General features: G+C 51.0%; 7 protein-coding genes across 7 annotated transcripts; 3 read left to right on the forward strand and 4 right to left on the reverse strand.

Annotated features, from left to right (window-relative positions):
- Positions 1–336: 336 nt before the first annotated feature.
- On the reverse strand, positions 337–1,464 carry tdh (L-threonine 3-dehydrogenase; the record flags this gene model as incomplete). The annotated part of the gene is made up of 1 exon (XM_032029211.1): positions 337–1,464. The coding sequence occupies one exon, from the start codon at positions 1,462–1,464 to the stop codon at positions 337–339; it is 1,128 nt and encodes a 375-aa protein (XP_031891622.1).
- A 1,003-nt stretch (positions 1,465–2,467) lies between these two features.
- On the forward strand, positions 2,468–3,519 carry ydcF (the record flags this gene model as incomplete). The annotated part of the gene is made up of 2 exons (XM_032029212.1): positions 2,468–2,724; positions 2,793–3,519. The coding sequence occupies 2 exons, from the start codon at positions 2,468–2,470 to the stop codon at positions 3,517–3,519; spliced, it is 984 nt and encodes a 327-aa protein (XP_031891617.1).
- Positions 3,520–3,712: 193 nt separating this feature from the next.
- Positions 3,713–4,624, reverse strand: arg (Arginase; the record flags this gene model as incomplete). The annotated part of the gene is made up of 1 exon (XM_032029213.1): positions 3,713–4,624. One exon carries the CDS (start codon positions 4,622–4,624, stop codon positions 3,713–3,715), a length of 912 nt encoding a protein of 303 aa, XP_031891616.1.
- A 778-nt stretch (positions 4,625–5,402) lies between these two features.
- CGGC5_v002150 (WSC domain-containing protein) lies at positions 5,403–7,059 on the reverse strand (the record flags this gene model as incomplete). The annotated part of the gene is made up of 3 exons (XM_032029214.2): positions 5,403–6,490; positions 6,552–6,950; positions 7,023–7,059. 3 exons carry the CDS (start codon positions 7,057–7,059, stop codon positions 5,403–5,405), a joined length of 1,524 nt encoding a protein of 507 aa, XP_031891619.2.
- A 593-nt stretch (positions 7,060–7,652) lies between these two features.
- Positions 7,653–8,341, reverse strand: CGGC5_v002151 (uncharacterized protein; the record flags this gene model as incomplete). The annotated part of the gene is made up of 2 exons (XM_066150928.1): positions 7,653–8,233; positions 8,287–8,341. 2 exons carry the CDS (start codon positions 8,339–8,341, stop codon positions 7,653–7,655), a joined length of 636 nt encoding a protein of 211 aa, XP_066009864.1.
- A 445-nt stretch (positions 8,342–8,786) lies between these two features.
- Positions 8,787–9,486, forward strand: CGGC5_v002152 (Uncharacterized protein; the record flags this gene model as incomplete). The annotated part of the gene is made up of 2 exons (XM_066150929.1): positions 8,787–9,231; positions 9,299–9,486. 2 exons carry the CDS (start codon positions 8,787–8,789, stop codon positions 9,484–9,486), a joined length of 633 nt encoding a protein of 210 aa, XP_066009863.1.
- A 1,111-nt stretch (positions 9,487–10,597) lies between these two features.
- nit-4-6 (Nitrogen assimilation transcription factor nit-4) lies at positions 10,598–13,014 on the forward strand (the record flags this gene model as incomplete). The annotated part of the gene is made up of 4 exons (XM_032035112.1): positions 10,598–10,654; positions 10,791–10,870; positions 10,946–12,034; positions 12,093–13,014. 4 exons carry the CDS (start codon positions 10,598–10,600, stop codon positions 13,012–13,014), a joined length of 2,148 nt encoding a protein of 715 aa, XP_031885744.1.
- Between the last annotated feature and the right edge of the window lie 140 nt (positions 13,015–13,154).

Below are 13,154 nucleotides of genomic sequence, written 5' to 3' on the forward strand. Positions count from 1 at the left end.
GCAGCTGGATGCAACAGAAAGATGAGGAACGGCGCCAATCAATTTCTTTTCAAGGGGTAAAAAATGGGACGAACGCGTCAATCTTGGTACTGGAATGGGAAAGAAGAATGATACCAACTAATGGGTTCAATCGCATCAGTCCATCTTCGCCTAGAGCCAGTGTCTGACAAAGAGGTTGAAAAAAATGGCTCCCCCTAACACGGCAATGATGAAAATTGGAATACGAAAATTGAAGGATACTCAATTACGACTGGAAGCACGGCTGCCCGAGCGAAAACTTTCTGGAGCACTATTCGCGATGTGGCCCCTATACGACGGTAAGTGAAGTCATGGCGTTCAGGGCATGATGACTATCTCGCCCGGTTCTCTTTTCTCCTCTGCGGCATCCCACGCTTGTTCCCAATCCTCCAGCCGAAACTTATGAACTGGCCCCATGCCGGCCTTTCTCCCAAGGGGGAGAACTCCGGTTTCTACCATTTTGATGAGCCTTTCGGTCTGCTCCGGAGTGCACATCCACGTTCCCTTGATGGTAAGTCCACGGCCTAGAATGTCCATGTAGCCAAAATTAATACCGGATAAAACGCTGCCCTCCAAGTTGACTTTAGCGCCGTGCCTGAGAACGTTCATGCAACTGGTAAAATGAGAAGAAGTGGCTGCGCCAGATGGAGACATGTCCCAAAAGGCGTCAGCTGACCCCCGACAAGCCTTGCGGAGCATTTGAGTGTCCTGCTCGACGACATTGGTGAGTTTGACAGTGGAGACGCGAGCGTTGATGGACGCAATTTGCTCGAGAACTGGCCCATTGCGCCCGATGGCAATGACGTGTGCGCCCATAGCGAGGGCGAGGTGGACAGCTGCACTCCCATACCTCCCTGTCGCCGGGGCGACAATGACAGTATCTCCAGATTTGACATCGATGTCCGCAAGACCGCCGAATGGGACGAGCATACTGAAGAGATGTGTCAAGTCTTCCATTGTGTACCCAAGCCCATCTTGATCAATACTGCCCAAAAGCCTCTCTTCGTTTAACGGGCGGCAACTCTCCAGAGGAACCTTCGCGTAGTCGGCATACGTAGAGTTACGCCACTCTCCTCGGGACAGCTTTCGACTGCCCTCGTCAAACCCTTCCATCATTCCGGAGATCCATATTCCACCACGGTCCCGGGCCTGTATGTATGGATCAAAGAAGACCAATTGCCCGTGTTTCAGTCTTGTTGCGTCGGGTCCGATGTCGATAATTCTGCCGATGGACGCAAATCCAGGGGTGAAGGGAAATGGCAAAGGATGTCCGCTGCTCGGGTTTCGATACACATTCGGAGAGTTGGCTCTGACGGAGACAGCAATGACTTTTATGACTGCATCTCCTGCGTTTGCAGCTGGCTTCTCGCGGATTTTAAAAATTGCGTCCTGTCCCGCCCCGGGAAGAACAACAGCTCGATTTGTAGTGGTGTTTTCTGAAGACATGTTGAATACAGAAGTCAAATTACATGTACAACAGATGACAAAGATACTATAGCAACTGCTTCCCGTTTTGTAGTACGGTCTGTTGACTTCGTACTCGTAACCGGACTGTTGACGGAATTTTAAGCGGAAACTACGGGAACTGTTTTATGGCCTTACTTAGTCTAGCTCATTGCGGAAATCTGAAAAGCGCGTGTCTTGATTCCCGTACAGGCTTGCCAAGTCTCGAATGACCCGCTTTGGAAAGGAAAGAAGACCACGAATTAGCCAGCTAAGCGGAGTTTTTGTGGTTGCGGACTTGCAATTAGTAATTCACAAACTCCGCAGCCCTGCTTCCATAAAGTTGTACTCAAGGATGCAAATTCATCGGCCATTGCGTTGAATGCAAAATGCTCGCCAAAGGGCCTAGAAAATCTTTCGTGTTGTGCATGTGGGCTTTTCTCTAATTCCTGGTGTCTCGAGCGGGATTGTTCAGAGCTCCTCATTTAATTTAGCAAAATACTTCCGATGTTGTAAGCATGATGACGCAGGTTGAACTCCCGACAATACATATGAAACTCGACCTGATCTGCTTATGCGATGGTCGTAGTCTTCAACTTGATATTCATAACGACAACAGATACTGCCTGCCTTTCTGGCTGTTTTCTTTCCCGTTTCATTTTCCTTTCTTTTGACTGAGCAGTAATCGAAGAGGTTGGGTGCGGACTATATAAAGGCTTTCGAAGAATCTTTCGTACATATATTACCTACGGAAAGAAACGTCCAAGAAAATGCAAGAAATCAATAGTTTGAGGTTGCTTCAGTTTGTGTCCATGATCGCCGTACGCGGTAACGTAGCGCCAGCGGAACGAGATTCTGAAAGCAGCCTAGCGTCTGCGCACGGCCTTCAAAACACCTCAGTGATGTTCGATAATCAGGATAAGTCAGCACGTATTATCTCCACTGCGAACAACCCGCTTCGGCACACCGCTCCCCGTTACAACGTGCCCGAGTATTCAACGCAAGCATGGCAGAGGCAGCTGATGCAGTCAACGTTCTGTCTAGATTCTTATCCGACGAAAGAATTGATGGAGTCTCAGGGGTCAATCGGTTCTTCGAGTCGCTGCCAACCTCCCAGCCTCGGAATGTGACACCAGCCGCGCCACCTACCGACGCCATAGTCTTCTGTGCTTCGTCCGTGCTCGCCTTGGCCGATGTTGTTTTCTCTGCATTCAATGGAGGAGAACCATCTGGTAACTCTGCACTTGACCAAAAGATTGATCTGTGAGTGTGAATACCTATTCAGTGAGATTGGGCGTCCACAAGAAAAGGAGACTGACCCATGCCCCCAGAGACGGGAGACGCACAGTCCTGGTGCTTTGCGGCGGCATCGGTCACTCTACCCCGTTCTTGTATGACGCAGTTGCCAGACATCCAATCTACAACGTAATCGCAGACGAAGTTCAGGGGAAACCAGAAGCACGCGTCTTGCAGCTGATTGCCGAGCGCTGGTTTGGGATTCAAGCCCTCGAAGCCGGTCCGGAGGCTGCCATGGTGCTCAGTAATGACCGAGATAAGTTTGTTGTCGTAGTTGAAGATCGTTCCACAAACTGTGGTGCAAACGCATCCGAGTCTAAGCAAGTTCTTGAGGCCTGTGGAATTACCTCACCGCGGTCGATCATAGTTGTACAGGATCCCACTATGTCAAAGAGGACCGTTGCAACGTTTGAGAAGACGTATGCCATGAACCACAGATCTACACCTCACATCACCAGCTGGCCAACATTTACGCCAAAGGTTCACGTCAAATCTGGCGTGAATGAGGAGGGAAAACAAGATCCACTAGCACTGCTCCAGTACTCCGGGCAACAAAGCCGTGGCATTACCTCAGATGGCCTATGGGACATGGGACGTTTCGTGGACTTACTGATGGGGGAGGTGCCTCGTCTCAGGGATGATGTAAATGGTTATGGTCCCAATGGCAAAGGATTTCTCGTACATGTGGATATTCCGGAGGCTGTCGAACGTGCCTGGAAATACCTTGACAACGCAATTGGGGCTGCAGGACGAGATCGATAGATGCATGCACTGAGTGTAACATGACTGTAATTCCTACCTAGTAAACGATGAGAGTGCTTGAAGCTATAGCGCAGAATCATAGCTTGTTTCAGGTACTGATTTGATACTCGTATTCCTAGGGGTTTGGGAAATGGAATAGAATTTCTGATGCAGCAATGCCAACATCACTGGAAACTATTGTTTTCGTGAGATGCTATGGCTTGTAAAGTACACCTGAGCCCATGAGCGACTGTACAAAGCCTGTGACTGATTTGATAGCCACTGCTGCAAGATTGCGAGCACCTTCATATGTCGGGTCGAATGATGCCACAGTCAAAGAGACAGGCTCAGTGGCCGTGGAGATCTCTCTGAAGCAGCCGACAATGTCCGGCTCCAACAGGCCACCAGGCGCTGCAAACCGATTGGCTTTCCCGATAGAGACGTCCAAAGAGTCGACATCGAAATGCACCATTGTGGGACGAAGTTGCTTTCGTTGCAGCACTGTGCTGAGTCCTGCTTTGAAGTCGACTTTCTTCTCAGTATCGCCCCAGATCACGTCGAAGCCGGCCTCTCCTACCCGTGCTCGCTCCAAGTGGTTCACATCTCTCATTCCCACGTGCACCAGACGCTCCAAATTGATAGAGCGATGCCCGGGAACAGTCTCCAGCATTGCTTTCCAGCATTGTCCCGCTAGCATGGCAATGGGCATCGAGTCGAAATAGCCGCTCGTGACAGTATCTGGCGTGTTGAAATCATCATGCACATCGAACCACACGCATCCAAGTTCTGCGTCTCCAAAGTCTTGCACTGTATGCAGCCCGGCGGCCAACCCGACAGCAGAAGTGCAATTTCCAGCGAGAACGATGGGAAACGAGTTCCACCGCCGCTCTTGTGCGACAAGTCTTGCTGTGCGTCGGACAATCTCGAAGCTGCGGCCAATTTCTCCTTCAAATTCGTCTACCGGCTCCACGTATATCTCACGCAACGGTAGGCCAAGGTTGTTTAGGCTTTTGGATAAGCCACATGCCTTGAGAAAGGCAGGGCCTGCTCCAGGTCCTTGGTCGCGAAGGCCGACATGATAAGGGGAGATGATCAACGATAGGCATCGAAGGGGTGCTTTGGCCATTATGATACTCCGTGTAATGCCAAACGACAACGAAAAGAGGGTGATTTGAATGAAACGTGATCTCTGGAAAGTTTGGACAAGAAGGCTAACGGTGCGAATCAATCCTTCAAACGCTTTCTGGTCTTCGCCAAAGAGAAGTCAATTTGTGGGGTGCATCGGTCATACGCTAAGTGGAGAGCGCTGTCAAGTGAAGGGCGCGTCGTAGAGATGAGAAACCCCGATACTGGCAAGTTTCTGCGGAGGCCAGCGGGCGATAATTGGAGCCGGCGGGCCAAAATCCGTGCTAAGAGGGCCTGTTGAGGTTTGGACCGGAGTGTGATGTCATTGAATCAGTTTTATTGCTTCTTTAGGTTTCTAGTCAATTTCAATTCCAGAAGTCACACACCGGGGAATGATCTAAACGACCGCTCTTACAGCGTTTTACCTACCTACCGTCAGTATCGACGCGATTTCAGCTTCAGACATGCATATCACATTTGCAAACCCGGGCATGAAGAAGGTCGGCAATTCTTGTTGCGGTGTCAAAGCAGGAGTTTTGTGGAAGGAAACACACTAGGAAACTTCGCGCTCGAGGGGCGGACTAGAGCGCCGAGCATGCGTTGTTGGAACTGAGACATTCTCAACATGGATCCGTATGAAGACCATGACAACAGCTGTGAACCTAGTTGCGAGGGGACCGACGAATGGCAAATGTGTTGGTATTTGTGAACGTATTTGATGTGTAATATGGGAAAATGATGGCGTCGAGATTGGCCTATCACTTGTTTTATTTGTACCTCTAAACGGTGCAAGTCCCTGACAGAACACTTGTCTTCAAGAGACCCAGTTCATGTTTGCCGCCCGCTGATGAATCTTCCATCGTAATATCAAATGTCGTGCTCCACCCGCTTGCGTCAAGGGTGGCATTGGCACGAAAATATTGAAAACCACTTTTTTCCAAGCCTGGAACTGGAAGGAACGGCACGCTTTCCACTTCCAACCTTGGGAGCAAGACACCTGGTCGAGCGACGCGATGGGCAAGGTGCAGAAGAGGTTGGGTGCTTCCACCAGCTAACTCTTTGCGCAGAGCTATAACCAGAGACAAGTCTCGAGTCGTACCGGTTCCCGTGACGCATGAATCTGTTTGTTGGTACAGCAAGTCGGAATCCACAGGATATCCACCAGTGTTTGAATTGTCAAGAATGAATGCTGTACCGGTAGAAGGTGTCTTGAGCAGAATGTTGAAATTGCTGATTCCAGTGCTGGCGTTGATTGATCGGGAAAATTCGAACCAGGTGAACGTGTTGCCCCAGAAGCCATACGACTGGCCACCCCTGCTGCGGGCGCGGCTGGCCACAATCATACCTGCGTCTCGGGACCCTTGGCGATCCAGGTAATCCAATGATACTTCCAGGTCATCACCGTTGATACCCGTTTCCGCATTATTACGGACTCTAATGCGCCCTTCGAACAGCAGGCTGCCGTCCGATTGCAGCCGAGGAGGATCCACGTAGGGTTTGACATCGACAATATCTAGTGGCTCTGTCAATGTCACTGACGCGGGAACGGTATCGATCATGCGCTCGAAGATTCGGGTGCACTTTGACTTGAATGTGACAGGATCCGAGAGAGAAGACATGGTAGCGTTACCGTCGGAACCAAAGATGCGCTTGTCCGAGTTCATTGTGTCGTTCACCCCGACCACCAGAGGGTTAGCTGTCTCGTTTTCAAGATACTCAGTCACAACTGCGTTGTCGAAGTTGGTCGGAGAAGTATCGAAATGAGCAATGTTCTCTTCGGAAGTCTCGCCGGCTACCATTTCTGGGAAGTCGACACTATGTATGTTGCCCAAGCTGTGACCGCATGCTACCATTGTAATCATGTCCTCTGCATACGTCTTGTTAGGGCACACACTGATATGGGCCTTTCCAAAAGGCTGTGGTCTTACCATCGTTGAAGCCCGCCCTCTTAAACGTTTGGCGCGTACTTTCAAGGTCATCTTCCGGCTTGGGAACCCCGGCAGGTCCTGCTTCAGTTGCGTCGATACGACCGGCTCGGAAAGGAATTTTAGGCCCGTCACACGCCGCAGCTGCAGCCACGACGCTGAGAGCTAGAAGATCAGAGACTGAGGATCTAGGCGTGAGAAAATCCCACATTGCTGCAAACGTGTTGTTGAAAGCAGAGCCGATGTTCTCAGGCCGCTCAAGCTCGAACATGAGTGATGCATCGAGCCCACCAGTGCCAGTTGCCGCGTCGAACGTAGACATGTCATGGAATGCACTACGTATCCACTCGGCCGAATTCTGGACCCCAGGCATACCTGAGCCATGGCTGCAAGGCGTGACCACTGCGATTTCTATTCGTCAGACCCTAAGATGAAATGAAATAGACGTGAAGTGAGTTGAAGATGAACACAAACAGTCAGAGAAGCCAAATCGGATGTAGCCCGAATGCATGGCTAGAATGTCCTCCAAATGGTCGTATTTGGAAGGCCAAACATATGACTCCGATGCTGAAACCAAGAGGCCCACCATTAGAAGAGATGATCTCGCCATTTCGAGGTCTTATCTAATGGAATCGAAAGCTTGGAGAAACTTTCTGGAGCAAAAGAAAATCGTGTTTCTTGTCGAACGCGCCATCCAGACTTTTAAACCGTACCCAGTCCGTCAGCATCGCCAAGATCGCCAATGCAACCTGCCTTCTTCGTCATCAAAAAGAGCCGGTGGGATAGAGTAAAATCACACGAGGGTCCACCGAATACGAGAGAGCCTGGAAGTCACCTTCTGAATTATGCTTAATTTGTTGCCGAATCTGCAGGTCCACCCGTTCGACCGACCCTTTCCGACCAATAGAGAGTACTGCTTTACTACAATGTCCTCTTCGTATCTGGAGTGCAACACCGATACGAAATTGACAAATACGCAAGAAGACAGACATGGCCTGACGAGAAATGCATGTTTGAGCTCTTATCAAATGAGCCCATCATTTCGATTTAGCGATATCAGAAGAAGGCCAAAGCGTTTGGTGGGCTGGCCACCGCTCCAGGAACCTAGTGGGGACGGTTAGATAAAGAATCATCCAGACCCTCGAGAACGGACAAAGAAGACCTAACATTCATCGGTGAGCTCGACAGAAAGAATACATATCGGTGGAGTGACGAGCAGAGGCGGGAGAGATCTTCCAAGTAGAACAACTCTCCTATCGGCATCCCCCATCCGGCAAGCAGCCATTCGTGCAGATGCCACTCCGTGTCCTTGCATGGCCAGACTTCAAGAGATCGTGTATCTCCACAGATGGCCGCGATTTGGTTGTTCCAGAGGAACTCGAGGAGTTCAACGGATGGCTTGACGCCTATGTTATCAGGCTTACATGTTTTGTAGAGCTCATCGAGTTCCCGTCGCCGCTCGAGTGTCATCGACTCATACTGGGCGAGGTACCCAAAACGCAGGACTACGATATCTCCTGGTCGTAAGACGTCTTTTCCGAGACCCTGGGCGGTCATTGCCTCCATCAATTCGTTGAAAGGAACTTCATGGGATGAAAAGGCATCGACGACGACCCCTTGCTTTTGCGCCCAAGCGTACCAGTCAATGAAGACAGCTCGGCCGGCAATGCCCTTGTGAGAAACGTCTGACCAAAATTTAATATCTGTTAATGGCTGCGGCAAGTAATGGCAAACTCACGTTGTATGCCATTTGCTACGGGAGAGCCCGCAAAGTCAGCGGCGGTGCGTCCCATGTAGTAAAGCTAGATTGAACGCGTCAATCATCAATCGATTTGATGTATTGATGGCACCTGTGAAGATGCACAGAACTAACCCCTTGTTCTTGGTATGCGTAATGCCTAAAGCCGTCCCACTGAGAGCTGCACTGGGAATTAAAGCTCCACTGAAAGATCCCATCAGCTCGACTCATTGATCAAATACTCTAATTCGGGAAACCCGTTTGACACATACTTCGTCATCGTGAGCATGCTTAAGGGGTGCCTTATTAATGAGCCGGTGCTATTCTTGTAAGCTGACAGATGCACCTTCATCCGGCATACGACCTCATCTAAAATCGTGTACTGTACTGATGAAACTTCAGTGATATCGATAACTGTCTTTACTCCCGCAGTAAGTGAAGAGTTCATCTCCGAGCACATAAAACTGACTTAGCCATTCGTAGGTCACAAGATCCACACAATGATGGCCAAGCTCATCGACCAATACTTCATCACACACCTCTCATTGCCAGCTGAAGAAGCCACGAGACTGACCCATGAGTACTACACCGTTTACGGCTTGGCTATCGAGGGCCTCGTGCGACACCACCAGATTGACCCCATGGACTTCAATGCCAAAGTAGACGACGCCCTTCCGCTGGAGAACATTCTCAAGCCAGACGCCGAGCTCAGGCAACTCTTAGAGGATATCGATAGAGACAAGGTTAGACTGTGGCTCTTTACGAACGCATACGTCAACCACGGAAAGCGCGTTGTGAAGCTACTAGGGATCGAGGATCAGTTTGAAGGGCTTACGTACTGCGACTACGGCCAAGTACCCTTCATTTGCAAACCTGCAAAGGCCATGTTCCACAAGGCTATGAAGGAAGCCGCAATCGACAGACCGGAGGACTGTTACTTTGTTGGTGAGTTGAACCTACTTCCCCAAGCCATGATACCCTCGAATTTCACCATGCTTACAGCGCTACATAGATGACTCATACGCCAACTGCAAGAGTGCAGAAGAGCTTGGTTGGACTGCAGCGCATCTGGTAGAAGAGGATCTGCCAGTTCCTGAGACGAAAGCGTCGACTCATCAGATTCGTCACTTGCGAGAGTTGAGGGATGCCTACCCGCAGTTCTTCAAGTCCACTGGATCAAAGACCGCCGCCGGTGCTTAATTTAGAGCAGGTTCCCACTTGGCATTCATTTCCTAGCCCGATAGACCTACACACAACGCCTCGTAGAGTTAGTGAACATCATACAAATGGTATTAACCGAACCTCATTTCCTCTTGAGGAGGAATTCTATCGCCAGCCTGCTGAATCTCACAGTCACAGCTGCAATGCTTAGAAGTTAGCGAATAAATTTTCTTTCGCATATTATTCTAACGTGTAGCTGCCTCAATTCAGAGGTATGAAACATAAGGCTGAGACTATCTGCTGAGGTCGACGTTTGAAAGCGCTGAGGTTGGCTAACTGGCTCTATCACTGCCTCCCTCAACGCAATCGCCGGAATCAAATGAGCCAATCGGAAACATCATTTTGATTCCGACAACTTTCAAATTTGTCGAGTTTCATTGGCCCAAGCTCTTTTCTTTGTTGTATTCGCTTTGTGAAAAAGGAATGGTTGGAAAGGGGCGGGCTCCACAGTCATGACTCTCTCACCCTGACTCTCATTGCCAACGCTCTCTTGTTCGTGGCAATGCCGTCTGGCTTCCTTTGCTGAAAGGCTCGGTGAAGAGAGCTGAAGAAGGAGCTGACAAGCTTCTAGACCGAAAACAAACGGCATGGCGTCACGCATTCCGTTGGTTAGGTCAGCTGCAGCGACCAACCACGTCAAAGACAGTCAGCCCCCGCGTTGAGACATCTAAACTTTTCCTATCCCCCTCACCTCGACCTCCACCGCCCGACGGTTGACATGGCACATCCACCTACTTAATTGCACCTTATCCTGCGGAGGTCTCCACCCCGCAACCACCCGATAACATCTCGCGACAGGCGACGTCAGGTCAAGCTTGCGTGGCGACGAAATATCGATGAACGCTGAGCTCCCCGTTCGAGTCGTCCCAGAGTCCTGCCCCTGAGTCTGACCGCCCTGTAAACTGAAGGGCGCCGATCAGCAAATGAAGAAAGGCCCCCGTTGGCCGAAAGTAGTGAGCTGCCGCTGCCATTCTCACCGGTCTTCCTCGGACGGCGAGCGACTCGCACGCGAGTTTTCCGGATCAGCTTACAGTGCTTGCTTTTCGCGTGTGTGTCAGTGTGCAAAAGATTCCCTCTCCCAAGACCAGCCATGTCCCAGAAGCCGACAAGCTTCGCTTGCGACCGGTGCAGGGCGGGGAAGCGAAAAGTAGGTCACCCCATCGGTCGCCTTCCAGACCAATCTGCCTAATAATGCTCTCTGTTTCCCCTTTCCCTATACCCCATGGGGCGAGGTCCCTTGTTAGTTTCGCGAACTGCCGTGACTAACTACATACCGTCGGCAGTGCGATGCAGCCCGTCCTGCATGTTCGCTATGCAGCAGGCAGAATAGGGAATGTGTTTACACAGAACAGAGACCCAGGAAGTACGTTGCCATCTGTGCTGCAGTCAGACGGCACAGAAGACCCAGTATGCCGTCACACTGACACAGCCTTCACAGACGAAAGTACTGGGACGAGGATTATGTCAGAGCCCTCGAGGCCCAAGTACAGTCCCTCTTGCTGGCTCTGGAAAAGCAACAAGACGGCTCCGAGAAGGAGACATCACCACCAGTATCACTGAGTGAACAAATACTACCCGAGTCCGATGCCCTCCATGAAGGTCTCGATGATGCCGAGGCAGCTGAGCTAGCTGAAGCTGTCCCCACCAAGGGCCCTACAGTAGAGTTCCGGGGTGACTTGAATGACACCCCATCGACAGGCAAGGATGCCCAAAGTCAAGAGAGATCTCAACGGGCCATGGAGGAGCTATGTGTGATGCTGTGGAGGACGAATGTTGGCGATGGCGTGACCATCATCAACGACCCCACCACTGGATCCAAGTACGCCCTCGAGGCAGCTCAAGAAGCCCCTCCATCGGCACAGTTCGTGCCGCCAGAAAATGTTCTCGCGTATTGTCGACAACCAGGTCTCATACACGAGATGGCCGACACTTTCTTACAGAACATCAACAAAGAGCATCAGTTCACCCAGTATACGAACATCGACTTCCTCCAGAGGTACCCTTACCAGGCCCCCGACGAAGCATTCTTACACAGCGCCATCATCGCCACAGGGACAACCTTCTCACTCAGGCCAGATGCCATGAAGATAGGCGACACCTTCGGCCAGTTTGCCGAAAGCCTCGCCTTCACCTGCTGTCGATTAGCCCCCACGGTCAAGGTTATCCAGGGTCTCTCTATGATGTCCTGGAGATCTCTCGCTCTAGGCAGAGATCACTTTGGGTGGATCTTCATCTCGATGGCTGCAGGTATGTGCGTGCATCTGAGGTTGCATGTCATGGCTCTTGATGAATGCGAGGCAAGACAACTTGAGGCAAGCGAACAGGATATCCGGACATTCTGGATGTTTTACATCATCGACCGCACAGCTATATCTATCCTTGGTCGCAACTGTGCTCTGCCCTGGCGGAGGGTAAATGTGCCTGACTTTGATACAACCTTTGAGAGCTCTACGGCGGATCTAGCTCAAGTATCCTTTGCATGGCAGTGCAAGCTATGGTATCTCCATGACCAGTATATGGACCAGGTGTAAGTCGGCTCATTCTCAATCAAGGGAAACAGAACTTGCCTAACTGTCGTCGCTTAGTTTCTCAACTACGTTCGAGTCACTTCCAATACCTCAACAAGTCCGCATCTTAGTCGCAAGCCAAGATGCCCTCAACGCCTTCTTCCGGTCCCGTGACAACAGACTTCACCTGACCGGCGATTCAACACCAAAGCCGGTCATCTTGTTCCACCTGGCATACCAGATGACGATTCTCATCACCATGCCTCCTTTCCTGCGCATATTCGCCACCATCTCCCAGGCTTCATCCTCGTCGTCGACAGCCACCGGTGGACAGAACTCAGAGTTCATGCTTCTCGTCCTGCGGTCTCTCACCGGAGCCGCCACCGCGACTTCACGGCTCGTCAGGACCTACCGCCGCGCTCACGGGTTCGAGACACCACCAAACCCAGTCATCATCCACCATCTCCTCAGCGCAGCTATCGTCCACCTCATGAATGCCACAAGCTGGACCCCGGCCCTCCGCCACCAAAGCACGTACTGGCTCCGCCAATGCCTCGAGCTACTGCGGGAACTGCAAATCGCCTGGCCTGTTCGTGCGGTAAAGAGCATCACGGTGATACGCGTTCTCGCACAACGTTGGGGCGTCATGAGAGCTCTGCCGATTGGGTTCAGCTACCAGATTGAGCCGACCGCTCCGGGAGCTGATCGGGATTATAGCGCTGCACCTACGCTGGATAGGTCGACCAGCGACTCTAGCACCGCTGCTGCCAATCAAGTCGGTCTCGAGTATGAATGGGACAAGTATGGGGCCGCACCTTCAGAGGCACCAGTAGACTTTGGAACACTAGACATGAATTCATTCGCTTCTTTGGGGACGCTGGACGTGTCTGGGCTTGGCGTGGACCGCAATAATCCGGTTGGCTCTGTTGACATCTTCCAGGCTTTCCAAGGGCTAGCGAATTGCGAGGACTTCAATTGGCTTTCGGGGAACTCAATGTAAGACTAGGAAGGAAAAGTGCGTATAGACCGAGCGAACGATTATGATCACCGATACAGAGAAATTGAAACGCAAATATCAGCGCAAACATCTAGCCTCTCCCCCTGACAGCTTTGAAATTTGATCCACTGAATGCGAAATGG

The sequence above is a fragment of the Colletotrichum fructicola genome, assembly GCF_000319635.2.
Source record: "Colletotrichum fructicola Nara gc5 chromosome Unknown KSG_Nara_v1_contig01, whole genome shotgun sequence".
Lineage (NCBI taxonomy): Eukaryota > Fungi > Ascomycota > Sordariomycetes > Glomerellales > Glomerellaceae > Colletotrichum > Colletotrichum fructicola.